Source organism: Rissa tridactyla, chromosome 2 (genome assembly GCF_028500815.1).
Source record: "Rissa tridactyla isolate bRisTri1 chromosome 2, bRisTri1.patW.cur.20221130, whole genome shotgun sequence".
NCBI lineage: Eukaryota > Metazoa > Chordata > Aves > Charadriiformes > Laridae > Rissa > Rissa tridactyla.
In genome coordinates, this window is record NC_071467.1 from 151,589,974 (window position 1) to 151,615,250 (window position 25,277).

Genomic DNA, 25,277 nt, shown 5'->3' on the forward strand with positions numbered 1-25,277 from the left:
TAGGTAGGTAATTTTCTTAGTTCTCCTATAGTATCTGTGCGCTACTGCAGGCTGTATCTATCAGGAATTGCAGTTACATAAAAATGGGCTGTGTGTGGACTATTTTTTCAAGCATAGGTGTAGGAAACCTGAATTATGGATTGAAGAAGAGCACTGGCTCACAGAGGTGCTGGGTCAAGACCCTTTGGACAGAACATTCCCTGGAGATGTACCTACAGGTAGTCATGGCACAGCATCTTGCCTCAGACAGCCCTCTGGGGTTTTTCAGAGCTCTAGACATGTGATGGCGTCTTTTTTGACTCCTTATTTCAAATGTACCATTTCTAAACTTTTAAAATTTGTTTGCTAAAATGAAACATTTGAACCAAATTCTACTGTGATTGTAGAATCACAATGTAGGCAGTGTTTTCTCTGCGTTGGTCATTGCTGGTGAAGACAGGTTCATCAGTGTTTAGATAGACAAAAGGTTAAACAATTTCTGTACAGGCTTGCTCAAGCTACCATAAATTTCTTCTGTAAAAATTGTGTAGTCAGAAGCTTCTTTTGTAGCAGTCTGGAGGGTTTTTCATTTGATAGTAAGTTTTTTTTTAAATAAATTGTTTGAATTTGTGGTGATGAATGCACGAGAAAAATGAAGGCTACATTAGGTTTTATGGAGCTTTGATTTGCTATTGTAAAGTACTATTTACTTTTTTATAGCTTTCCTAGAAGGAAAGGTGTGAGCTGAAAATCGTATCATCAGTCTTGGTTGCACGTTAGAAATCTGAAGAGAGGGGTAGTAAAAACATGATCTCTCATACAGGGAAAGGCACTGGGGTGGGTGTCCATGCAACACTAATACCATCTTCAGGGCTGGTGATTATTTTTAGAAAACATACACTACAGCAGTTTTAGTAAGTTCGGTTTCACCAGTAGAGTAGCACTGAAAGTTCCTGGGTTTAGTTGAACTTGACAGAATTAGTTTTTTACATATTTATTCTGTTCACGAATGCCCAAGAATAGAAACAGCACACGTAACATTTCTTTATCAGATCAGTTTCCTTCCGTTTCCAGTCATTCTAACTGAATTTCTAAAAGACCTTCGGAACAGGTGTTTTAAATATAAGGTGTGTATCTCAAGAGGTTTAACTGAAACAGTCATACGGGTTTGAAAAAGTGAACCACGTGTATCCTGCACGAGCTGTTGGCAGTGGGCCAGCATGCATGTGTGCAATGATTCTGTAATACGAATTTAATTTTTTTTGCTTTAGTTTAAAGTAAAACCTACTCTACGATTAAAAAAAAAATCAAAGGTTAAACTTATTGACATCTTATATTAATGCACTTTAAAAGCATTATTATGTATTGTAAGTATTTTGTAAATCTAGAGATCTCAGATCTGGAACTAAGATATCTTTTAAAAATTTAAAATTTAAAAAAATTGTCCAGACCTTGTAATAACCTTTAAAAATTAATGAAGTTAGGTTTTATGTTTATCTCCTCCTGGAACTCAAAAATACCTTTAACTCATAAAATTTTAGGTTGAGCTTGAGTGCTCTGAAGTGGATTGTGTTCTTTCAGTGTGGCAGGTTGCTGAGGAAGGTTGCTGTGCTATTTTGTATTAATTTCATTTGGGAGGAAGGCTAAAAATGAGTGGCATCTTTTTGATCACCGAAGCAGTACTGTAAGCTGTAAATAACGGTTGCTAGATGCAAGTTGTGTATCAGAAAATTAGCTCTAAAGAATTTAAATTAGAAGCTCTTTTGATGGATGTTGGAATTTATTCCCTTCTCTGAAGATAACACTGTGGTGGAAATTTCAGTGAAGTTTGTGTTTCTACCTACAACCAAATTTTCCGTTTTGCTAGTGGTTTAAATTTGATCAGTTATCTTACCTGGGCAGAGATCTTTACAGTCCGCCTATGACACAGTGATTGCATCGTGCACTGCCAGAACATGCTGTTGCCTGTGATCTGAAAATCATTAGCATTTAACCTGAGGAAGTCCCACCGTATCTCTAAGCAGCTGCTCATAAGCAATGATGAGATACGGAACTCCAAGAGCATGTTTTACAATTATCTGGTATGTCCAGATGTAATGCCAAGATGGATATTCATGCCATAGATGCTATTCACGGAGACCTGTATTTAAGCAGTCGTTCAGCAGGTAGCTCAAATTTCTCCTGGAATTCGTAGCTGTGATTTCTCCTTGGTGTAACAGTGTCTTAAGATCTGTCCCCACATCATCACGTCCCTTCCCGTTGCTCCCCAGCAGCTGTATTTGCAGCATGGTAATTGGGCTTCTGAGGGCACAATTGCAAAGTTGCCTTCCTATGCTGACCAGTCATAGCTAACGTTATGACTTAACAATTTTCAAATTATTAATTATTCCTGCAGTATTAAGGAAGATCACCCACTGTGGAAAAAGGCTCCTCCCTGTCTTATACCCCACTTTTATGATTACTACAACTGAGAGGGTTTTTAACTTCACTGAGATTAATCTATAACGCCATCAATTCCTTGACGTTCCCTTGGGAAGCGTATCTTTTATTTGCACTGAAAGCAATGGGATTTACTAGAGACACTATGATTTAAATTTTTCTGAGTGATAACTTACTGATATTCCCCCTCTTCCATAGAACCTATTTCATAATGGAGAAAAATCACAAATCCGTTTTAAAGAAAAACAGTGGGTTTGCATCATGATTGTTTTTAAGAAATTAAATTTTGGATTCAAATTTGCATTGCATGCAGTCATCCATCTTAGAAATTCTGAACCAAGTCTCTGGTATCATGAGTCAAGAATACAATTAGTTCACAATCCAGTATTGACCAATAAAATATGGACTGTTTTGGAGAGGTTTTTTAGATGGCAAATAAAATTAAAGTAAGATTTAAGTGTTACAGTTTCCTGTTAAGTATATTTCTTGTTCTGCAGATATAGCTTCCACATATGTGGGTGTGGGACATCTTAATCAAAATAGACAGAATTAACAGTCTTTTCCTTTGAGGAAGCCGTTTTTATCTGAGAAATTAAAGTTGTCCTAGAATATATCATCTTCCATATAAAGGAGAAATTGACTTCTCCTGTAATTAAGAAGCTGGAATGGGGGTTTGACGGGCCAAAGCTAAGGATTTTTTCCTGCACTGAAGTAGAGTGAAGTAAGGTAAATAAAAGTATAACAGTTGCTGTTTCAGGTGATAGCAGTTGTGTAGTCTAACCTCCTGTATCACGGAAGGGGCTTTTTCTGCAGCATAGCTCTGAAGCACCTAAGGTTTCCATATGAAATAGTGCTTTAGTTTCACATATATTAGCACAGCATACCACTGATAAAGGAGTGAAAAAACCAACACCGCTTTCCTATGTGCCCCTGCTGTAAGCCAGTTACTGACAGAAGTGGCAGCAGTGGCCTTTCCAATAGGAACTTCCCAGTGGAGGCTACCAAACGTGTGTAAATTAGGAACAACTTGGGACATTTATTGATTTGAACCCACAACCTGTAGTGAGTTAAAACTTCCACGCTGCATCCTTGAATGCTGCAGCTCGGCAGGAGCTGGTGGAGCTTCGGAGGCTGGTGGGCTCCACGGCGTTAGTTCTACAGACGTCTGGTACCTGCAAACCCATACTGGGTATTGGAATTGGTACGTGAAGCATTTTCGTAGTGCAGAGTTGATCTGACGTGGGGAGCAGGTATTTAATATCCTTGTTTGTTTAAGCAATAGCAGCCTGTAAGTGCTTTCTAGATGATTTACAAGAAGGGTCATCTGTTTGCAGACACTATCAGCAAATCATCAATCATTTCCAAAAACTGCTACTTGGAGAAAATAATGTAAACGTATTTGGTTTATGATACTCTGGTTTCAGAAATAATGCTCCTATGTATCAGATAGCTGCATTTGTAGATAGAGTTATTTAAGTAGCTGACTCTGTATTTACTGGAGAAACACACCATCCCTGTCTTTACCTCTCTTCAAATAATGGTGTTTAGTATTGCTTCCTTTTAAGATTTTGTTTCTTTAACCATGGAATATCTTTGTGGTTCAACTGATTACACACTGCTGAAATAATGTGGAATTCATATTTTTGGAAGAACATTGTGTTTAAATGCAGTTCTTTAAATAATACAGAAACAAAAAAATGCTGAAGAAATAACTCAAATATATTACATTATTGGTGTGTGTGTGGCTTTTTTTTTTTTAATATTTATTGTTCTTTTTGTGAAATTTACTATTTCAGCTGGAAAAGAAACAAAGGAAATCCTGGGGCCTGAAGCTCAGGCAGATGAAGTTGGATGTACAGGTATTTCTTTGTTAGTCTGAGTCCCTTATTCATAAAGTGCTATTGAATTTTGGCTAGGTGAGTATCCTCCTGAAGTCTTTGAAGTTCTCCCACCTCTCTGCTCTTCTATGCTAGAGGTCTGAAACTGTAAAGAGTGTTTTAGCTGAGGAAGAACCATCTGGGCTCCTTTTCGGGTGTGCTGGGTGCAAAGTTGTGGCTGGCCGGTGACCCGGCACGGTCCTCTCGCACCAGGGCTGACCGCAGTGCCACTGCGGCACCGCATCTCCTACAGACCTCAGGAACGGGAGCAAAACAAGCAATAACACTGATCTTATGCGTAGTTGTTCAAAATAAAAGTACAGGTCAATAGATAGCATTTAAAACTAATAATGAATGTACCAAAATAAACTTAAGCTGATACTGTATCTTATTATCAGCTCCTCTGTACTGATTATGCAGAAGGCAAAATAAAACATGTTTATTTCAGAATCAAACCAAAACAGATACTTTGTTATTTGTTATTTCCCTGGTTGGCAAAAAATTTAACACATAGCCCATCCAGCTTTTTAAAAGACTTTTATACCTTTTTTTTTTTTTTTAGTGCCCTTAACACTAAATAGTTAAGTATTATCAAGGTAAGCCTTATTTTAAAAAAACCCAACAACTAAACATTGAAACGCTTAACTGTATATTCACGCATTCTTTTTAGTTGCTATGAAGTCAGGTCTCCTCAAACAAGTACAAAGAACTGCATTATGTATTACATTACAGTCTATATATGAGAAAGACTGTCTCATGTCATAAAAAGACTGTGTCAAATTGTAAATCGAGTATGTGACTTCACACTGAAAGATGAATCGTAAAACTTCTCCTTCCTATTAAAAATATACTTCACGTTATTAATAGTGCAGGAGATCTGTCATGATTAATGCGCTGTAGGTAGAGCTTCTCACAGAATGTTCCACCAAGGTAAAAGTAAACTCTATCCCTAATGCATTTAGGCAAATAGTTGGTAGCAAATATTTGTGGTACAAACATTAAGTAAAATATTTAATTTATTGTTTGTTAACTTTTAAATACAGTCATTCATTGATGGTTTTCTTAAGTTTTGAACTAGAAAATGTTGAAGGGTGTTAACTAGATCTAAAACTTTTCAGATACCCCTTTCTGACAAAGTTCAAGTTTACTGCATTTCAGCCGGCCAACTTGTTATTCAGAGTTTAAACATCTTCTGAGTTTGCGCTAATGAACGGGTCTTAAATAACATTAAAAATTATGTCTTGAAGGCAACAAATTGACTTTTGCAAACATTGGAGCCAAGACTCTAAGTGGACTTCAAGGGCGAAATCGTAATTAATGTTGCATTTAAGATTTCTAGGGAAGCTGAGGGGAACAGATAAATCTAAAATTATAAAAATTCACTGAGTTAAAGAGGCAAACTGTGCTTTTAGTCAAATTCTTAAATGTCATTATGCCACTGGTTCATTGTTTTAAAACTTGGCATATTCCTGCATCTTAAAGGGCTTGACCAGTACTAGTATTTATAAAGAGTTTTGAAATCCTTGGGTAGAGGGTGATCTGGCTGTGTGGATTACTGAATCTCACTTATGTTCTTTTTAAAGTCTTCATTTCGTATCTTGTATCTTGTTTTTGACTCTTAGTAAAAGAAGATGAATGTGATTCTGATGCAGAAAATGAACAAAACCATGACCCTAATGTTGAAGAATTCCTTCAGCAAGAAGATACAGCTGTCATTTACCCTGAAGCACCTGAGGAGGACCAGAGACAAGGCACGCCAGAAGCTAGTGGTCAGGATGAAAATGGTAAATCTGCCACCAGTTCAGTTCTAATGAAATAAATTGCAGCGAACTACCAGACCCAAAATTTCTCTTGTAGTTTGGAAGATGACAATGCAGATACCTGTAGCTTTGGAAAAAAAAAAAAACTAAGATCTTAGTTAAATAATGATAAGGGGATGGGATCATCACGCAAAAAAACATTACTACTTAATTCTGTGAAGCAAAATGTGCACTGGGGTTCAGTTGTTTGGGTACCTAAATGATAAACCTCAAGTAACTGGAAATAAAAATTCCAGCTCTCATAAATCCATTCAGTAGCATTATATGAAATCACCAGAACAAACATTTATTAAATATAAAGGGAATGAAGTAAGATAATGTGGTTTTATGTAAGAATAACTTTTTATCTTTCTTTTTGTATTTCTAAATAAAAACCCCCAAATGATGTATTAGATAGGAGTTCTTTTACCAGGAAGCCAGTCTATGACAAGCTTTTTTTTTTTTTCCTGAAAAAACAGCAGTGGAGAAAAAAGAAACAATGTTTATACGAACTGTTTATGTGAAGAAAAAACGACCTGTTGTTACTTTTAAGTCGATGTCTTTTTTCTCTGAGGAAATTTCAGGCTTAAGATGTTCTTCTGAGTGAGATGAGAAGTCACACGTTGTTCATGTCTTAATCATGAAACACTGCAGACATCTTTGTCAGGAAATATTTGAAGGCAAAACCTGTTCAGATTGGGTTTGCGTTCTGCGCTGCTTTCTGAAGTGTTCAGCTTCCATAACCTGTGAAAACTGCATTTCAACCAGATTGTGTTCCTTTATTGGAGTATTTCAGATTTTTCAAAAGAAAGTAACATCCTACATAAAGTGTTAGGAGGTGGTGTGTTCCAGTCATTTAAAAAAATGTACATAATGAACAAAAAATGTCATTGTAGCTGTATTACTGTACTGGAGTCTAAGGGAGAGCAGTGAAAGGGGTAATGCTAACAATTTTGTTCTGCTTTTCCAGAGATTTTATGTTATTAGAGATTTTAGGAAAAAAAAGAAAAAGTAAATTAAAATATTCGAGGGATTGAAACTGTGTACATGCCTATTTATGTACAGAAATAGGACCTGAATTACCAACATTTTGTGGTTTACTTTGCAATTTTTGCAAAATTCAAGTAAGATATATGCTCAACAGTAGCATCCTAAACATTACATTTTAAGTAAGTTAAGATTTTAATCTGTGGTTGCAGTGGCACAGATTGTCAACTTAGTTTTACAGCCTTGGAATATGATTTCCATGTAATCGTTAAAAATACACATTTGTATTAATAATTTAAATTGGACCTAGGCGAGTAAGCTCACAGGGAAGTATTCTGAAAATCATGATACTGAACAATAATGTTCAGTATTTTTATCATTCAGAACAGAAAATGCCAAAACTGTAGTGATATTTGCTAAAGATACATGCTCCCAGCGTGGGGAACTGGACAGGAGAAGTGACGGAGAATCAGAGTCTTTAGTGGCTTTGGGAAAAACCATTGTGAAGCCACTTACTCCAATGGAAATAGAATTTAAGTTAACATGCTCCTGATGTTTCCACTGAGTTGTATTTGTGATGAAATGGAGTATTCTTTATGTCAGGTGAATTGAATTGTAGATGGAAAAAAGAGAACTGAAGGGAAGGATACCGTGTCCACACACGTGGGGATGGGTTCATTTTTGAACAGCCTGGCGAATCCAGGAAAAGCAGAGAGGGCTGGAACAACAGGGCAACCAGTGCAATGTGGGCGTTAGGTTGCCTGTTGCCATAATGAGTGTAGGAGAACCTGTGTGACAGAGAAGACGTTATTTTTTAGTAATAATGAAAATTGGTCTGACTCTTCCACTGTTGCAAGGACGATGGCACGTTCAGTGAAAATAAAGTCAGTAAATTCCACATAAACAGAACAAATTGCTACTTTGTAGAGCATATAATCAATCTATGGTGATAACTGTTGGGAGAGGTCATGAAGATAAATAATTCAGAACTGCTTTCTAAAGTACTGGTTAATTTTATGAGTATTAATAATGCTTATAGTTCTGCAACTTAAAATGACAGTGCGTACAAGTTTGCCCCTTATGCTTCAGAGCATAAAATGATAATCAGTAAATACCTTCCACCTTCCTCTCCTGCTCTCACTCAGCCCAGTGGATAGGTGCATCCTTGCAAAATTTTCTTCCCATTTCCCTTGAAGCATGGAAGAATAGCATAGTCGTTGGAGGACACCACACCTTATAAACTGATAGTTTGATCAAATACTGCAAAGCATTTATTTAAACACACTGTTATCGATCTATAAAGAATTTTTTTCAATCCTTTAATAGATGTAAATTTGGAAACGGGATTTGAGGATTGTCTGTGATCGAGATCTACAAAGATTACTAGCTCTTAAACTATGTTTCACAATTTTCAGACCACTTTAAACAGAAATATATATCTAGAAGCTCTAGTGCTGTGTTGTGAAGTCCAACAGACTCGCTGTGAGCGGTGTGGGTTTGGGTAATCATATTGTGCTGACTGTCTCCAGTGTACAGTGGGGCAACTACTGTACTCTAGCTAGTAACATAATATCTGTGGGGAAAGAAAAATAAAATATCATTATTCCTTTTCTTAAACAAATGGAGCTTCTAGCAGCTGCTTGTTTCCCTACAGTAATATATGTAAATCTAAAGCATGTTTGTTGATGTGCGTGAGTTTGGAGCTGTCATAGTTTCAGCTGGGATAGAGTTAACTTTTTCATTAGCAGCTGGTATAGTGCTACGTTTTGGATTTGGGATGACAAATACTTCTGATAGCACACTGGTGTTTTTAGTTGTTGCTGAGCTCTCATGGCCTTTTCTGCTCCTCACACCACCCCACCAGTGAGGGCTGAGAGGGCACAAGGAATTGGGAGGAACACAGGCGGGACAGCTGACCCCAACTGGCCAAAGGGCTATTCTATGTGGTATCATGCTCAGTATATAAAGCTGAGGAAGAAGCAGGAAGGGGGGAATATTCGGAGTTACGATGTTTGTCCTCCCAAGTCACCATTACACGTGATGGACCCCTGCTTTCCTGGAGATGGCTGAACACCCGCCTGCCGGTGGGAAGTAGTGAATGAATTCCTTGTTTTGCTTTGCTTGTGTGTCCGCCTTTTGCTCAAGCTATTAAACTGTCTTTTTCTCAACCCACGAGTTTTTTCCTCACTTTTACTCTTCTGGTTCTCTCCCCCATCCAAACTGGGAGGGGGTGAGCGAGCAGCTGCCTGGTTCTAGCTCCTGGCTGGTGTTAAACCACGACAAGGAGCTTACATTTATTTAAATGTGATGTATTGTCTCTCCTTTGTAGGAACGCCTGATGCATTTTCCCAACTGCTTACTTGCCCGTATTGTGATCGAGGGTACAAGCGTTTTACCTCTCTGAAGGAACACATTAAATATCGCCATGAAAAAAATGAAGATAACTTTAGTTGCTCCTTGTGCAGTTACACGTTTGCGTACAGAACGCAGCTCGACCGCCACATGACATCACACAAATCAGGAAGAGATCAAGTAAGTGGCTTTTGAATTAAGGATTTGTCGTCCTCTGTAACAAGCTGTGATTTGTTATGTGAGCAAAAATGTACAGAGCAAGTAAGCTGTTCATATCAGATTATCTACATGCTGAAGTCCCCGTCCTGAAGCACGCACTTAAACTTGCTGCTGAAGTTAGACTTTTTCCATAGCTGTCAAAGGATGAGATCTGAATTCCTGTGCTTTCATTTATCTAGGCAGTATGGTTGGGTTTACATTTTAGTTTTCAGAAGTGCTTTATTGCATTTATAGGAAATCAGGTTTTTTCTGTTCGTTGTCTAACATTACATAAAAATTGTGACTCAAATCTAATGGTAAATCTTTAGTGAAACAAATTTTTCTTTCATAAATCCTGTCTGGCTAATTCAAAATTTACTGTACCCATTTTTGGCCTTAAGAAACAAATCGTCGTGTTGATGCGTTTGGTTGAACTGTGAGACAAGAGTTTTTAAAGGCAATCCATGCTATAAGACAACATACAAATGATTTGTGCATAAAATACCACGTTTCAGTACTAAATGAAGCAATAAAAAGGGCTAAAGATATTCTGAGCTTGTTTTCTGTGGTTCATGGGATGACCTGAGGTCATGGTTTCTTGAAATGCCTTCCATGAGTTAGCCGCCTCGTCACTACGGAAGGTCCCGAGATTCTGTTCCCCCCTCCCTCCTCTTCTTTTATTCTTTTATCCCCACAGTTTCTGATCACCCATCCCCAATTGCATGCTTCCATAGCTTACCAGAGGCGCTCTGAAGCTCAGGAAACAACTGAAACAGTCAGCAATAATCCAGGGAAAAAGATAGAGATTTTTCACCACCAGGTTAGAGAGAGAGAGAGGGGCTTGGAGATGTTCCCTTCTGAGGACAGACTAAAAAGATTGATATTCTTCAGAGAGGAAACAGGAGAGAAATATCTCGTAAAGATGCAAAACAGCAAATAGTGAAAAGAATGCAAAGGGAAAGGTACTTCAATATTCCTTGCAGCTCTAAAACCAACAGAACTTTGGTAAGCTGAAAGACTGTAACAAAGAGTAAAGGAGGTGCTTTTTTACACATTGCATATTAACCTTAACCTCCGTTCTATAAAGTATCACTAAGTCCAAGAATTTAACAGGCTTAAAAATGTATTAAGCTTTTTTTTTTTTTACCCGAGTGTTTACATTCATGGGTAAATTAAATAAGAAAAATTGTTACAAGAAATATCAGCCGTCCTACTGGAGGGATTTTACTGTCTCACAGGGTTCGGAATAACCTTGCCAGCATATTCTGGCATGACAGTTCTTCTTTATTCAAATATATTTCCCATGAACAATTTATTTCTGTCTTGCTCTCTTACTGGCTTGGCTTCCACTTTAAAGTTACTATCATTTTGTATACATCTTGTATTTCTTACTATGAAATCTGTGAATGCTTTCTGTACGGTGCGTTTTTGTGAGCTGCCACATTTATTTTCCTGTTTTTTCCAGCTAGAAGCCTAAAAGCAGAAAAGTATAGTAGTTGGAAGGGCTAGAAGCCTTTCCCATAATTGCATGAAGTTCGAATGAAAAGAGGAAAAATACGAAGCGAGTAAACAATCTCAGAAGAATTGCTACAAAGGGAAACTCAAATTGTATTCCTGCAGATATATTTTAATGGGCTTATACTTTTGAAGGCACAATTGCTTTTGATAACTGTTGTTGCTATGAAGTATCTGGAACTCAATATTATACCCATTTAAGTGTGGTTTTTCTCGAGAGCCGTAGCCAGAATCAAAACTACAATAGTTTAGATATTTGGTAAATTTGAAATGTGTATTTGTTTATGTTGCTGTCACAAAGTTGTTATGTCTTCAAAATTGGCTTCGTGTGCATGTAAATGATTACATCATGTGTGTAAAGAAAAATGATTTTTTTTCCATAGTAAAGTATAGACCTCCTGGTTGTGGATCTTAAACAGCTGCATCTTCAAAACTTAATGTCTTATTCTTAAAGGACTTCACCTGGAAGTAGATTATTTGGATAACTTTGCTAGCTGGTTAATGGCCAGCATGTGATGATTTTGTAATTGTTCTGTGCAAGGAAACAATGAGCAAAGATAATTCCCTGTGTAGTGAAAGCAGGGGAAGAGGTAGGTGCACACTGTTCCTGCCCCTGCAGAAGGGGGAAATACGCCAGACCGCGGCTACTTCTGCTCCAGCTGAGAGCTGAGAGCCATCCCAGCATCTTCTCCTGCATCCCCCTCTCCTCCCCGTCCCCAGCATCCCTCACGGCTCCCCTGTTTGGTAGGAAGCAATGCTGCATGCATATCGTCTGCTTTCACGTGTGAAGCACAAAAAAGATGTTGAAGTATGAATAAGTGCTTCTTACATTTGTTTTATTTTTCTTCTCAACAGTTTACAAAGCACGTGTAGGTAGTCTGTTAAAATTCCTTATTGTCATGGACACGGCAGAGAAATGGCATTTCTTGAAGACCATGATCAAACTGGCTGTGAAAAATCCCTGATGTACCTGTAGTTCCTGTTCTTCAAATAACTTTTGAGGATTTCCATTAATTAGTTTCAGTTCTCTGTTGTGAAAAGAGTGGACTTTAGTCCTAAGCACAGTAAATACTTGATGCAGGGATGTATTAGTGGCTAGTTACAGACCTTAATGTTGTTTTTTGTTTCGGTCCTAAAAGGAATGCAGAGGAGTATTCTTTGAATGCTACGGTTAATTCTTTAATGAGTGGAAGACAGCAGTTTTGTACAGTTCATTAAAAATATATCACACATCAGAGACACAAAAAAAAGTGGATTTAGCAGTATTAAAAGGGGGAAGCCCATTTGAATCTTAGAAAATGATGGAGAAAGGGTATCAAAGGTGGTACTTTAGAGAGGAGTTATGATTTCTCAGATTTAAACATCCTGGAGAGTGACTCTGAGGATGTCCCAGGTTTAAAAAAGAAAAAAGAAAAGTATAGGACAGACAGCAAGAAAGCAGAATAAAGCATCACCAATATAAGTAGGTAAGGGAAAATGGAAACATTGCCTAGCAGAAAGTTCAAGGCAGCTTATAGCTATGACCAGGAAAACAGGAAAACTCATTAAAAATTTGGTAAGAGAAATGTGGGCTTCCATGCCTTGGAAGCAGAACGTTGCATTTTCAAGACTGGAGCAGAAACATTTCTGACAGACTGAATACCTGCAGTAATATTTAGTATGAATATTTATGTAGTCCGGCATCTGCAGGAGCTGTATGTATGCTGAGGGCCTTTAACTTGTATAATCTCAAGTCAAACAGTAGTAACTGATTCTCTGCAGGCTAAAGTAAATCCTGACACGGTCCTCTAGACTCAGTGAAGTTGGATCATTAAAGTGCAATGCAGTGAGTCAGGCACAATCATCTAGAACATCATCTTCAAGGGACTTAGTTAAACAAAGCTGAAAAGCCGTGAGGACTAGCAAAAGACAACCGCCAAACCTAGGAATAAGGGTCAAGCGCTAATGGGGATAAGTCAGAGCGGAGACCTCAGTGCAGAGGCTGGGAGGAGGCGGGAAGGAGCCCATCCCGAGGAGGGTGGGAGCGGGATCTGCTGAGAGGTGAAAACTGCAGCTCAACCAAACGCTTATCCCAAGGGAACTGTCGAATTAGAGTACTTGGAAGCAATTTAGATTAGCTTGTTTCGTCTTCTGTTAGCATCTGTATCGAATAAAGGAGGACGGGGTGTAGAACGGGGAGGGCTGATAATTTGGACGGCATATCTCATAGCAGAGCGCTCAGGCTTTCATCCCGCAAACAGGTTCTTCAGATCTAAAGGCATAAATCAGAACAGGAACATCACCCTGCCTTTTTATTCATCCCCGCTTCTCCGGCGCAGATCTCGGCTCCCAGCTGCCGTGCCTGCGCTCGGGGAGCAGCCTTGGCACTCGGGGAGCCTCAGCAGACCAGGATCAGGTGTAGGAGCTTCCTGACACTGTTGGGCACCAGAGGAGGTCAATGCACGTCAGCCGACTCGGGGGAGCTGCCTCCCCAGGCTATGTGAATAGCTTGATTAATGAGTTTATGAAAATACTTGCCCCGGTTACCAAAAATCTGCAGCTGCATCCAAATGGTGGTGGAGTATCTTTTTGCAAAGTGAGCTCTACTTAAAAAGGAGCGGCTGCTTTTATAGTAAACAATTTGTTTGAACAGCAAAAATTTTTATTCCTCCGTTTCATGGTGGTAGTTAAGCCGCTCCAACTTCTAAAGTGTTTGTAATTTTTGTCTTCAAAAATACGCATTCATAGTTTTACACAGTTTGTAATAAAATTATGTATCTTGCAGATACATATCACATATATACTACATATATTTACATGTCTTCCTTAGCTTTTGCGTTTTTTTAAACTAGTATAACAATAAAGATAAATTAAAAATAATTCGAAGCTTAACAATAAATGCTCTCACAAGGCAAAATACAACAAAAATAACCACAGAGAAATAGTGAAAAAGTGTACTTGGGAAATCCCTCAATATTGTTATTTATTTTAATTAAGTTTTTTGCATTTATTTTGAGAATTAATTGTGACTGAGAGTGCCTTTGTTGTCACTGAGCCATCTTCTCTTGAGCAATCCCGTGGCATCATTACATAGAGGAATCCAAGGCCAACAGTAAGCGCTGGAAGCATGTAAATGGAAAAATCAAGTCAACTGATTAAATTTTAAACAGGCTTTTATATGCTTTCATGTTTCTCTGTCCTGCCTGACATACTCTGTGGGTGGTGGGCTTGGGTTTTTTCTTGGGTTTTTTTGCTTTCACAAGTAGAATTAGCATGCATCCTGGAACTTCTTACTCATAACGTGTCAGTGCAAGCTTCATCTGAAGTTAGGAGAAGGGGCAAATGTATTTTGGGTTTGTTTGTTTTTTTCTTTTTTACTGTACCAGATTTATTCAGAAGATACACGTGGCTCGGTTTTAACCTGACTTCTAATTTGTTTCTTTTTCATGCATAACGCATACCACCTTCAGTCTCTTAAAATTATGATTGATTCTTTTCAGTTTTGTATTGCATTTTCTCTGTTACAATGTGAAAACACAAGATGTTTTTCCAACACGGTCTCCTATGCGATAATTACGAATTCTTTCTTACAGAGACATGTGACGCAGTCCAGTGGTAATCGAAAATTCAAGTGCACTGAATGTGGAAAAGCTTTTAAATATAAACATCACCTAAAGGAGCACCTACGAATCCACAGTGGTAAATAAACCAAGCATTGAATTATGTGCTAATGTTTCCATTTCTACTCTTTATAACTTTGATGTGATATCAGTCTTGTAAGTCTAAGTTTAAAATACTAGTGTTTTCCTTTTTCTTCCTCTGGGACTCTTTAAGCACTGACTGCAGCCTTCAGCTGTGTGCAGGAAATACGTAGGGTAACTCAGGAGGATTTACAGTTACAGCTTCAGCTCTGACAGTTAAGGAAAACTTCACTTGTGGCAGAAGAAGTGGGGCATCCTTCTGGCCCTTTTTCACTTCTCTGTTTTTTCTCAATGTTTGCAGACCGCTCAGCGTGTTAGGAGCCTTGCTAGAAGATTTTAATTGATAATAATCGGGACGTAACAACTATGCTTCCTACTGTTTGTGGCTGTGATTTTATTAAAATATCATATTAAAATATTAAAATAGCCTCAGGACACAGGTCGTGAGTTGTGATATACTGTCGCAAAAGTTTCAATTTATAAGAGAAGTTCCAATTTGTAGGAAATTTAATATATAATATTATATATTAATAGATAATAAGTAAAATGTTTTCACTCAAAAGAGATTCTCAATTTCTCCCTTTAACTCATATTTGCCCATTGACAGAGTCTGAAAACAAGGTTTCAGGCCATCTTTTCCTTTCTTATCAGTTGCTCAGTCCAGATAACAACTATTAAGAGCACCTCGGTTAGAAGTCCTCCTTCAGCAAACATAATTTTATTTCCAAAGGGTAGCGACACCGTGCCTGTGCATGAGAAAGCCTCAGTCAGTGCACTTGTCAATCTGAAGCAAGCCAGCGGTTTGGACTCTATCCCTTTCCTCAGTAGCACAGGTTCGCTGAAAAGCCAACTCTGGCTATGGGTGTAACCGTTGCATAGTTGTGTGCATCTTCCTGGCAATTTCACCTGATGTTCATCTCTGAAGGCAAACATACGTTTCTCTTTTGTGTGTGTCTCGTTTCCCTTTACTTAAACTTTGCCTGTTTTTATTCAGCTGATGAGTATCATAGGAAGATATGGATATATTGTATTTGAGTTTACCTCAAGAAAATGTGCATAGCTCCTTATATAATTATGGCTTGCATTTGTGGAATTTGTATTTTTTTCTTTGCTTAATCATATTCTCATTTTTTCCATTCCGAAGTAGTTTATGCCATTTCTGAAGTTAGTAGTGGTACTACTTGAATGGAATTTAATGAAATCTGCAAGTATCATATAGACTCATTTAAGTGATATGTAGGCAGTTACTGGGAAATACTGGAACGTATCATGATCATGTGGGCTCCATTCTATATCTACTACTGGATCACAGACTTACTAAAAGACGCTAGGATCTGAGCTATAGATGACATTATTACTCTTACTGTTCAATTCACTGTATAAGACTTTTTTTCCCTAGGACTCTTTGACAGGTCATTGTGATGTATTCTTTTCTAGTTACTATTATGCTGTGACCTAGTAAACTGTTGCATATGCCTTTTTTCTTCTTTTTTTTTTTTTATCTTTAGGAGAGAAGCCATATGAATGCCCAAACTGCAAGAAACGTTTTTCCCATTCTGGTTCATACAGTTCACACATAAGCAGTAAGAAGTGTATTGGTTTGATGCCCGTGAATGGTCGAGCTCGGTCAGGGCTCAAGACGTCTCAGTGCTCCTCCCCTTCCCTTTCTGCATCACCAGGTAGCCCAGCAAGACCACAGATACGACAAAAGATAGAAAATAAACCCTTGCAAGAGCAACTTCCTGTTAACCAAATTAAAACTGAACCTGTGGATTATGAATTCAAGCCCATAGTGGTTGCTTCAGGAATTAATTGTTCGACCCCTTTGCAGAATGGGGTTTTTAGTGGTGGTAGCCCATTGCAGGCGACCAGTTCTCCTCAGGGTGTGGTGCAAGCTGTTGTTCTACCAACAGTAGGTCTGGTGTCTCCCATAAGCATCAACTTAAGTGACATTCAAAATGTACTTAAAGTGGCAGTGGATGGTAATGTAATAAGGCAAGTATTGGAAAACAATCATGCTAATCTTGCATCCAAAGAACAAGAAACAATCAGCAATGCATCTATACAACAAGGTGGCCATTCCCTCATTTCAGCTATCAGTCTTCCTTTGGTTGACCAAGATGGGACAACCAAAATTATCATCAACTACAGCTTGGAGCAGCCGAGTCAACTTCAGGTTGTTCCACAAAATCTAAAAAAAGAAAACCCTGTTCCTACAAATAGTTGCAAAAATGAAAAATTGCCAGAAGATCTTACAGTGAAGTCTGAGAAGGATAAGAACTTTGAAGGAGAGACCAATGATAGCACTTGTCTTCTTTGTGATGACTGTCCAGGAGATCTTAATGCACTTCAAGAATTAAAGCACTATGAAACAAAAAATCCTCCTCAGCTTCCTCAGCCCAGTGGAACAGAAGCTGAGAAGCCCGACTCCCCTGTCCCATCAGAAACTGGGGAGAACAACTTATCTCCTGGTCAGCCACCTTTAAAGAACCTTTTATCGCTTCTAAAAGCTTATTATGCGTTAAATGCACAACCGAGTGCAGAAGAGCTTTCAAAAATAGCTGATTCAGTAAACCTACCACTGGATGTGGTAAAAAAGTGGTTTGAAAAAATGCAAGCTGGACAAATTTCTGTGCAATCTTCTGGACCATCTTCTCCTGAACAAGTTAAATTAAGCAGTCCCACAGATAATGATGATCAAGCAGCAACTACAAATGTGAGCGAACCCCAGAACAGCACAAATAATTCACAAAATCCTGTCAGTACAACAAAATCCCAGACTTTACCAGGGGGATCAACTCTGAATGGTTCACGCAGTAGCACGCCATCCCCATCGCCACTAAACCTTTCTTCATCAAGAAATTCACAGGGTTATACGTACACAGCAGAGGGTGTACAAGAAGAGCCACAAGTCGAACCTCTTGACCTTTCGCTACCAAAGCAACATGGAGAACTGTTGGAAAGATCTACCATAACTAGTGTTTACCAGAACAGTGTTTATTCTGTCCAAGAAGAACCTTTGAACTTAACTTGTGCAAAAAAAGAACCACAAAAGGACAACAGTATTACAGACTCTGATCCTATTGTAAATGTAATCCCACCAAGTGCCAATCCCATAAATATTGCTATACCTACAGTCACTGCCCAGTTACCTACAATTGTTGCCATTGCTGACCAGAACAGTGTTCCATGCTTGAGAGCTCTTGCTGCCAATAAGCAAACCATTTTGATTCCACAGGTGGCTTATACATACTCTACTACAGTTAGTCCTGCAGTTCAAGAAACACCACCAAAACAGACCCAAGCCAATGGAAATCAGGTACTTCAGTCCCGCTGTTCCTGTGTGTTGTGTATGACGTGTTTATTCTGTATCCATACTGAACTAACAGAAAGCTGTCAAGATAAATGAAGTAAAATGTAAATATAAGCTGTAAGGTTTATTCAGCTTGATTGTTAATGGATAATAGATGTTACTGTTAACTCCTCTGCAAAGCCAACTAGATCGGGCAGCTTGAGTCCAGGCTGCCAGAAACTGTGCATGGATAAGTCAGTTCTTCACTACGTTCAGTCATTTGGAAGTGTCCTCTAGGACATTAGTGCTCAATATTTTAAAGAAAGTTTAATTCTTCTGATCAAAAAGCAAAGTAAGGCCATGGCTTGCATTTCTTGCTGGCTCCGTATCTCCTCTTTCCCCACATTCAGAAAATAAACTCTTTGGAACTTCTGGCTACTCCATTCATGCTGCTCTGCTTTCTTGGCTTGCAGAGTAGCTGAATTCATTCTACAACATGGCAGCCCTTTAAACAAAATTCAGATGTATTCTCAATTGAAAGTTGGGCAGGTATTTATCTTCATCTGCCGTTCCTGTATCCTGCCCCGTTCCTCCCTGGATACAGCCAGATGTGATCTAATTGAAGTCAGTCCTGCTGAGAAACACCTGCGCATGTCGACGTAGGGACAGAGCAGAACAGACGAGTGATTCACGTAAAGACTTGGCGTTTCTAATTAAATCTTAGAAATTGGCCATTCAGCATTTTATGCAGGTTTCTGTATAACCAGAGACTGAGGAGCCTTGAAGAGTTACAAGATTGCTTATATGTTAAAGTTCATCAGACAGATGACATTTGAGGTGGCTAACACGTACGTTTTTATATTCAGATTTGGTAATATATGATAAAGGTAATTCTGTGTGTAGTGACACTGCTGGTATCAGCAGAAAATACTGTGCTGCCTACAGGTGAGCTTCAGGGCTTGAAAAGCTTAGAAATAGACTACAGTTATGATTTTTAAAAACCTTTTATTAATAAAACATTTGAAATCCTCCAAATTTTGAGTTAGGTAGTATTTGTGGTAGTTTTATGAGGAAGAGGGTAGTCAAGTATGCAAATTCAAACGATAACTTGAATAGCTTTTTGTGAAAACTTCATCAGAAAATACAGTCTTAACTTCCATAAAATCCACGGGGTAGCAAAATGCGGGTGACAAACATTAGTTGAAAAATGCAGTTAGATATCAACTTTTCTCTTCTGACTTACTGAGGTAGTTTATACGTCTGTAATCTTCTTTTCCTTCGTAACGTTGCGTTTATTTTACGGGCCCTAAAACGTGATGTGTCAGGGTAGCTTAGACCTGGCCAACAGTCAAATTTGGATGCGATTAAAGTCAGTCCCAGTGAGAATTCTGCATCTGCACGGTGGCAGGGACTGCAAAGCAGAGCGATGCAGTGGAAGATTTTTTTGACTCTCTAAGTCTAAACAATTTTGTGTGTCTGTTTATGGAATTGAATGAAAATAACAGCACGGCTTCAGCTTTTAGAAACTGTGTGCTGCGTCAGTGCATTTTTTTCTTGAACTCAACATTTTTCGTAATTTTTCTTAAGGATGAAAGGCAAGACACTAGCTCAGAAGGAGTATCGAATGTAGAAGATCAAAATGATTCTGATTCAACACCCCCAAAGAAAAAGATGAGAAAGACAGAAAACGGGATGTACGCGTGTGATTTATGTGACAAAATATTTCAGAAGAGCAGCTCATTATTGAGACATAAGTATGAACACACAGGTATGTACTAGGAAAAACAGTTTCTGATCGTTATTTCATTGGTAGTGTGTAAATAATAATCTTAACTGGAATCCAGTTCTCAGATAGTGTAGGGAGGTGTAATAGTCCTTCTTATCGTCTGCACTCAGCTCTCTTTAGAAACCTATGGTTTTTATATTTGTTTGACAAAACTGCAATTCAGTGTTCCCTTAAATTTCTAAGATCTAAACCCTGAATAGAAAAAGGGGAGTTTCTTCCATCTGGCTCATGGACAATCATCTGTGATCCACAGCCTGTAATCAAAGATTTATTACTTCTAATTTACCTTCCCTGGTTATAAATTAAGCAAAATTAAAAATTAAAATTATAAACTAAGAAAAAAGGATCATGTGTGTGTATGATACTTTCTTTACATGAAAGGCAGTGTGTCTACCTAGCATGAAGGATTTTCAAATTGAGCCACATTTGTAATTATCTGAAGTTAACAACCATTCATTACACATGGAATCCAACCCCAAAAGAGCACCCTTTTGTCTTCAATTTTTATTTTTAATTTCTCATAGTTGTTCCTTTTGGCTCCATTTGTGGTATCTTTAGGCTTTTTTTTTTTAATAAGTGTTGGTCTCTTATTTCTTCTGTAATGTCTTTAAAAAAATTAAATTTTTTATTATTTTTTATTTATTCTGCATATTAATGTTTTAATTTCATCTCACATATAGAATTGAACAGATTAAAAATTCCCTTTTGTCTTTTCCACTTGATAAAGTTTCTCAAGTTGCATTTAAGGCTATCTATTTTCATACCTTTCCTGTCCTTAGGCGCTTTTAACTCTTTTTCATAACACAATTGTTCTTTCCATTCTACTTCTAAATTAACTGCAGTGTTCATAATCATAGCATCATAGAATCATTTAGGTTGGAAAAGACCCTTAAGATCATCAAGTCCAACCATAAACCTTAACACTGCCAAGCCACCACTAAACCATGTCCGTCAGCACCACGTCCGCACGGCTTTTAAATACTTCCAGGGATGGTGACTCCACCACTTCCCTGGGCAGCCTGTTCCAACGCTTGATAACCCTTTCAGTGAAGAAATTTTTCCTAGTATCCAGTCTAAACCTCCCCTGGTGCAACTTGAGGCCGTTTCCTCTCATCCCACCACTTGTTACTTGTGAGAAGAGACCGACCCCCATCTCACTGCTTGTTTGGCAGACGTTGACACGGCGGGTGTTGATCATCTGTATAGCGTGACCAGAAAACTGCTGGCTTATTGTCTGTATCTTTTCTGTCAGGGCTGAGACTGTGCAAAGTCGTTTTGCGTAACCACTTTGAGTGTTGAAATCAAAATAACATTACTAGGCTCACGCTGTGTTTATAAGAGACTCTAAAAACAAGACAACAAAGTAGAAAGCTGGAAACAGAGCAGAAAGAGAGCTGAGTGAAGCAAAACGGATCTTTTCTAGTTAATATGTGTGTATTCAGCAAGTTTTGGACATAACGCACTTACTCGTGCCAACCTAGATTTTAGAATGATTTTCTTTTTACCTAGAACTGGAAGAAGGACTTGGTACACGAAAAACAACATAAAAACTTAGCTGATTTAAAATTTCCATCAATATAGAAAAGTTAAAATGGTTTTGAGTCAAAATAATGTTTACTTCAGGAAAAATGTGTCCTTTTCTAATTTACTTATACTTGCAATTTTTTTGTGCTAAAAGTTACGTCTGAGAATCTTTTTGTCCTTCTACGTTCAGTTTTCCTAAAGAACTTACAAATTACCCTTGTAATTGTGACAATGTACCGTTGCTCCCCTGTCCTTTGGGCTCAGGTGAGAAACCCAGGCTGAGGATGCATGGAGTAGAACGTCTTGTTAAATAAAATTATTAACTGTTGGTAATATGTTCACCAACGGCATCTTCTGATGAAAACAACAGTATATGTTTTTAAAATTTCAGCTACAAGGTGTCCAATTGTTTGTGCTTTATTTTGTAGGTAAAAGACCTCACGAGTGTGGAATCTGTAAAAAAGCATTTAAACACAAACACCATTTGATCGAACACATGCGACTGCATTCTGGGGAAAAACCCTACCAATGTGACAAATGTGGAAAGCGTTTTTCACACTCGGGGTCTTACTCCCAGCACATGAATCATCGCTATTCCTATTGCAAAAGAGAGGCAGAAGAGCGTGACAGCACGGAACAGGAGGAGACAGGCCAGGAGGTCCTCAATAACGAGCATGCTGGTGCCAGGGCGTCTCCATCGCAGATCGACTCGGATGAGAGAGAGAGTCTAACCAGGGAAGAAGAGGAAGACAGTGAAAAAGAGGAAGAGGAGGAGGAAGAAAAAGAGGTAGAAGGACTTCAGGAAGAAAAAGAATGTAGGAAACTACAAGAAGTAGAGGATGACGAAGAAGAAGAAGAAGAAGAAGAAGAAGGCAAAACTGAAGGTAACAAGAATGATGAAGCTGTAAATCAAGCAAGCAATGCAGAACCAGAAGCTACACAGAATGACAGGCAGGTGTCGGAAGAAAAAAACGAATAAAGCTTAAATGATAGTTTTTTCTATAAGGAAAAAAAAAATTGGTAATGAAGTTCGTTCTATATTATACATGCTTTTCATGGAAACGCAGTAGCCTGCATACTGTGATTTCTGTTCACTACTGTGTAAAAAAATATATATATAAAAAAAAGAAAAAGAAAAAAAAAAGAAATCCAGGTGTGCCTGAACCTCAAACTTAGTAATTTTTCACACAGTTTTCAAAGTTAGGAACAAGTTTATAACATGAAGCAGATTAGAAAAATACAGTGACTCTGGAAGCAAAGATTTAACAGGTTGTAGGAAACCTGATTTATTAGACAAGCATCTGGCATTGTTTGTTTTATCAGTATTAATTTTCATTCTTAAGTTGATTAATTTTTAAGCTGTACAATTGGGAGAGATTTATATGATTTTATTTTTTTTTTTTTGATGGTAAAACATTTCCTAAATCCACTTCAGTATTTTCTTATGTTTTAAAATGTGAGAACTTCTGCACTACAAAATTCCCTTTTGCAGAAACCTGTAACGCAGTTGCAAACAGTGCTTGGCTACCTTTGTAAATTCAACCTAGAAGGTAGCGATTTATGACATTAGATGTTGTAGTAGAGCATATTATCATTTAAAGTGTATTGTTAGCCTTAAGAAAGCAGATGATAGAAGAACTGAAGTTTCTTACTCATGTGATTAAAAATGTAGTTGAAAAGATTGTCGTTGAGTTCTGATTGCAGGGACTAACAGTGTTAATACTGGTAAGGACAGCAAAGTCGTCAAAATCAGTGTTTGTAATTGTGTTTTGAGTATGTAGTAACAATATGAAGGATATGATATGAAGCTTTGTATCTCCTTTGGCCTTATGCAAGACCTGTGTGCTGTAAGTGCCATTTATCAGTATTATAAAGGCTCGGAGCAGCCTTTATCCAATGTGTGGCCTACAATAACTAGCATTTGTTGATTTGTATCAAACTTCTAAACTAATCATGGGGAAAAAAACACTCAGCCATCAGAGAAGTAAGAACACTGGTATATTTCATTATTTAATTATTTGGTGGTATTTTGGGTTAATACCTGACTTGCAGAATTTCTCTACAATAATTACAAGGGAAATTTTCTAATCTGCTTTATTGGTTTACTTTAATTTCAGACACATACATGACATGTTATCTGGCTCATAAGTATTTTCAAATGTTAGTTATTATGGACCCCATTTATTTACAATGTTAGCTGATTTTTACCTATCAGTATTATTTTATTTCTTTTAGTTTATAGATCTGTGCAACATTTTGTACTGTATGTCTTCAAACCTGGCAGTATTAATACCCTTCTTACTGACATATGTACCTTTTTAGTTTTAGAAAACTTTTATATTTATGTGTCTTATTTTTATATTTCTTTATTTATTACACAGTGTAGTGTATAATACTGTAGTTTGTATTAATACAATAATATATTTTAGTATGAAAATTTGGAAAGTTGATAAGATTTAAAGTAGAGATGCAATCGGTTCTCTTGCATTGAGATTTGATTTAACAGTGTTATGTTAACATTTATACTTGCCTTGGACTGTAGAACAGAAGAATTAAAATGGGAATGTATTAATTTTACAATTGCAATCAATTCATTTTACCTTTACCCAGTTTTTAATATAAAGCTCTTAAATTTTGAAATTCACTGTGTGACTAATAGCATGATGCTCTGCAGTTTTATTAAGAGATTAGTCTAACCATAAAACTCTCATTTCCTTAGTAAGCCAAATTAGAATAATCTTATAAACAGTGTTGGGAACAATGTTTAACATTTTTGTGCCAATTTGTTCCTGTATTCATGTATGTATGTTACAAATCTGAAACTTCATTTTTAAGTTCCTTGTTACATCATGGTCATTTTCTAGTTTTTTACCAGACTCCCCATCTCACAATAAAATGCGTCAACAAGTCTGACTTATTGTCATTATTCTGGTAATTTAGAAAATGGTTTTAAATTATTTCTATAGATGTTACTCGGACACGGTCCCTGCTCCAGTGCCGATACTGGGTTTCAATTGTACGGAAGGAGCACATGAGTGAAAGGGTTGACTTTGTGCGGGCAAAGGGATGGCTACGTGAGTTTATTGATTCTACAAACGTTAAGTAGAACAACTGAGTTTTCAAAACAAATGTGGTTTGGGGATTTATTTTTTTTCTTTTGTATCTAATATACAGTTTAATGGTCTCTTTCAATAAGAATGCTTTCAAAGGAAGTAAGTCTGTAACTGTTCTCTTGATTTAGCAATAAGCTCGTGCAAAGGTTGATATATATCTTGCTGTTGAACTTTCCAAAGATCCGGCACCAGCATTATTGGTATTTATAATTTCAGTAATGTAAGTATGAAGGCTTGAAAGTTGTATTACATATGCATGTTTACAGTGTTTTGCAGTTTAAGCAAAGTTTAGAGACTGTTCTTTAGGCAGAGTTCTGTTCTTTAATGATCCCTAAAAGGGGATTTCAGTTGTTAATTTTTGTGTTTTTACATGTGCATCATGTAAGTTATTTTATATTCACATATCTAAGTTTTGAATAATTCTCAATCTCATTTTCTCAGCATTAATACATACAAAAGATTTATCTCATATATTTATTGTTTTACTTTGTATTTTTCTGTACAGTATGCCAAATATTGCACTTCTAAGTGGAGTAAGCTCCTGACTCGGTAGCATCATTGAGAGAAACATGAGAAAGCTATTTTGAAAAAAAAAAAATAATAATTTATATTGCATCAATAATGTTGCCTTTAATTATTATCATAACAGAATTGATCAGGTAGTTCAGGATTTCTCGCTGGTAAAACTGGCTCTGCTCTGTTCTAGGTAATGAAACACACCTTTTTGAACCTATTT

At 37.5% G+C, this 25,277-nt stretch overlaps 1 protein-coding gene across 1 annotated transcript in view; it reads left to right on the plus strand.

Moving 5' to 3' along the window:
* The window catches only part of ZEB1 (zinc finger E-box binding homeobox 1), a 125,552-nt gene extending 101,211 nt beyond the window's left edge, over window positions 1–24,341 (plus strand). Inside the window, exons 3-9 of the mRNA XM_054193275.1 lie at window positions 4,215–4,277; window positions 5,918–6,079; window positions 9,411–9,613; window positions 14,719–14,824; window positions 16,335–18,145; window positions 19,706–19,886; window positions 21,857–24,341. Of these exons, the coding sequence (XP_054049250.1) occupies window positions 4,215–4,277; window positions 5,918–6,079; window positions 9,411–9,613; window positions 14,719–14,824; window positions 16,335–18,145; window positions 19,706–19,886; window positions 21,857–22,407 (3,077 nt within the window). The 3' untranslated portion in view covers window positions 22,408–24,341. The remainder of the gene's footprint in view (window positions 1–4,214; window positions 4,278–5,917; window positions 6,080–9,410; window positions 9,614–14,718; window positions 14,825–16,334; window positions 18,146–19,705; window positions 19,887–21,856) is intronic.
* The last annotated feature ends 936 nt before the right edge of the window (window positions 24,342–25,277 follow it).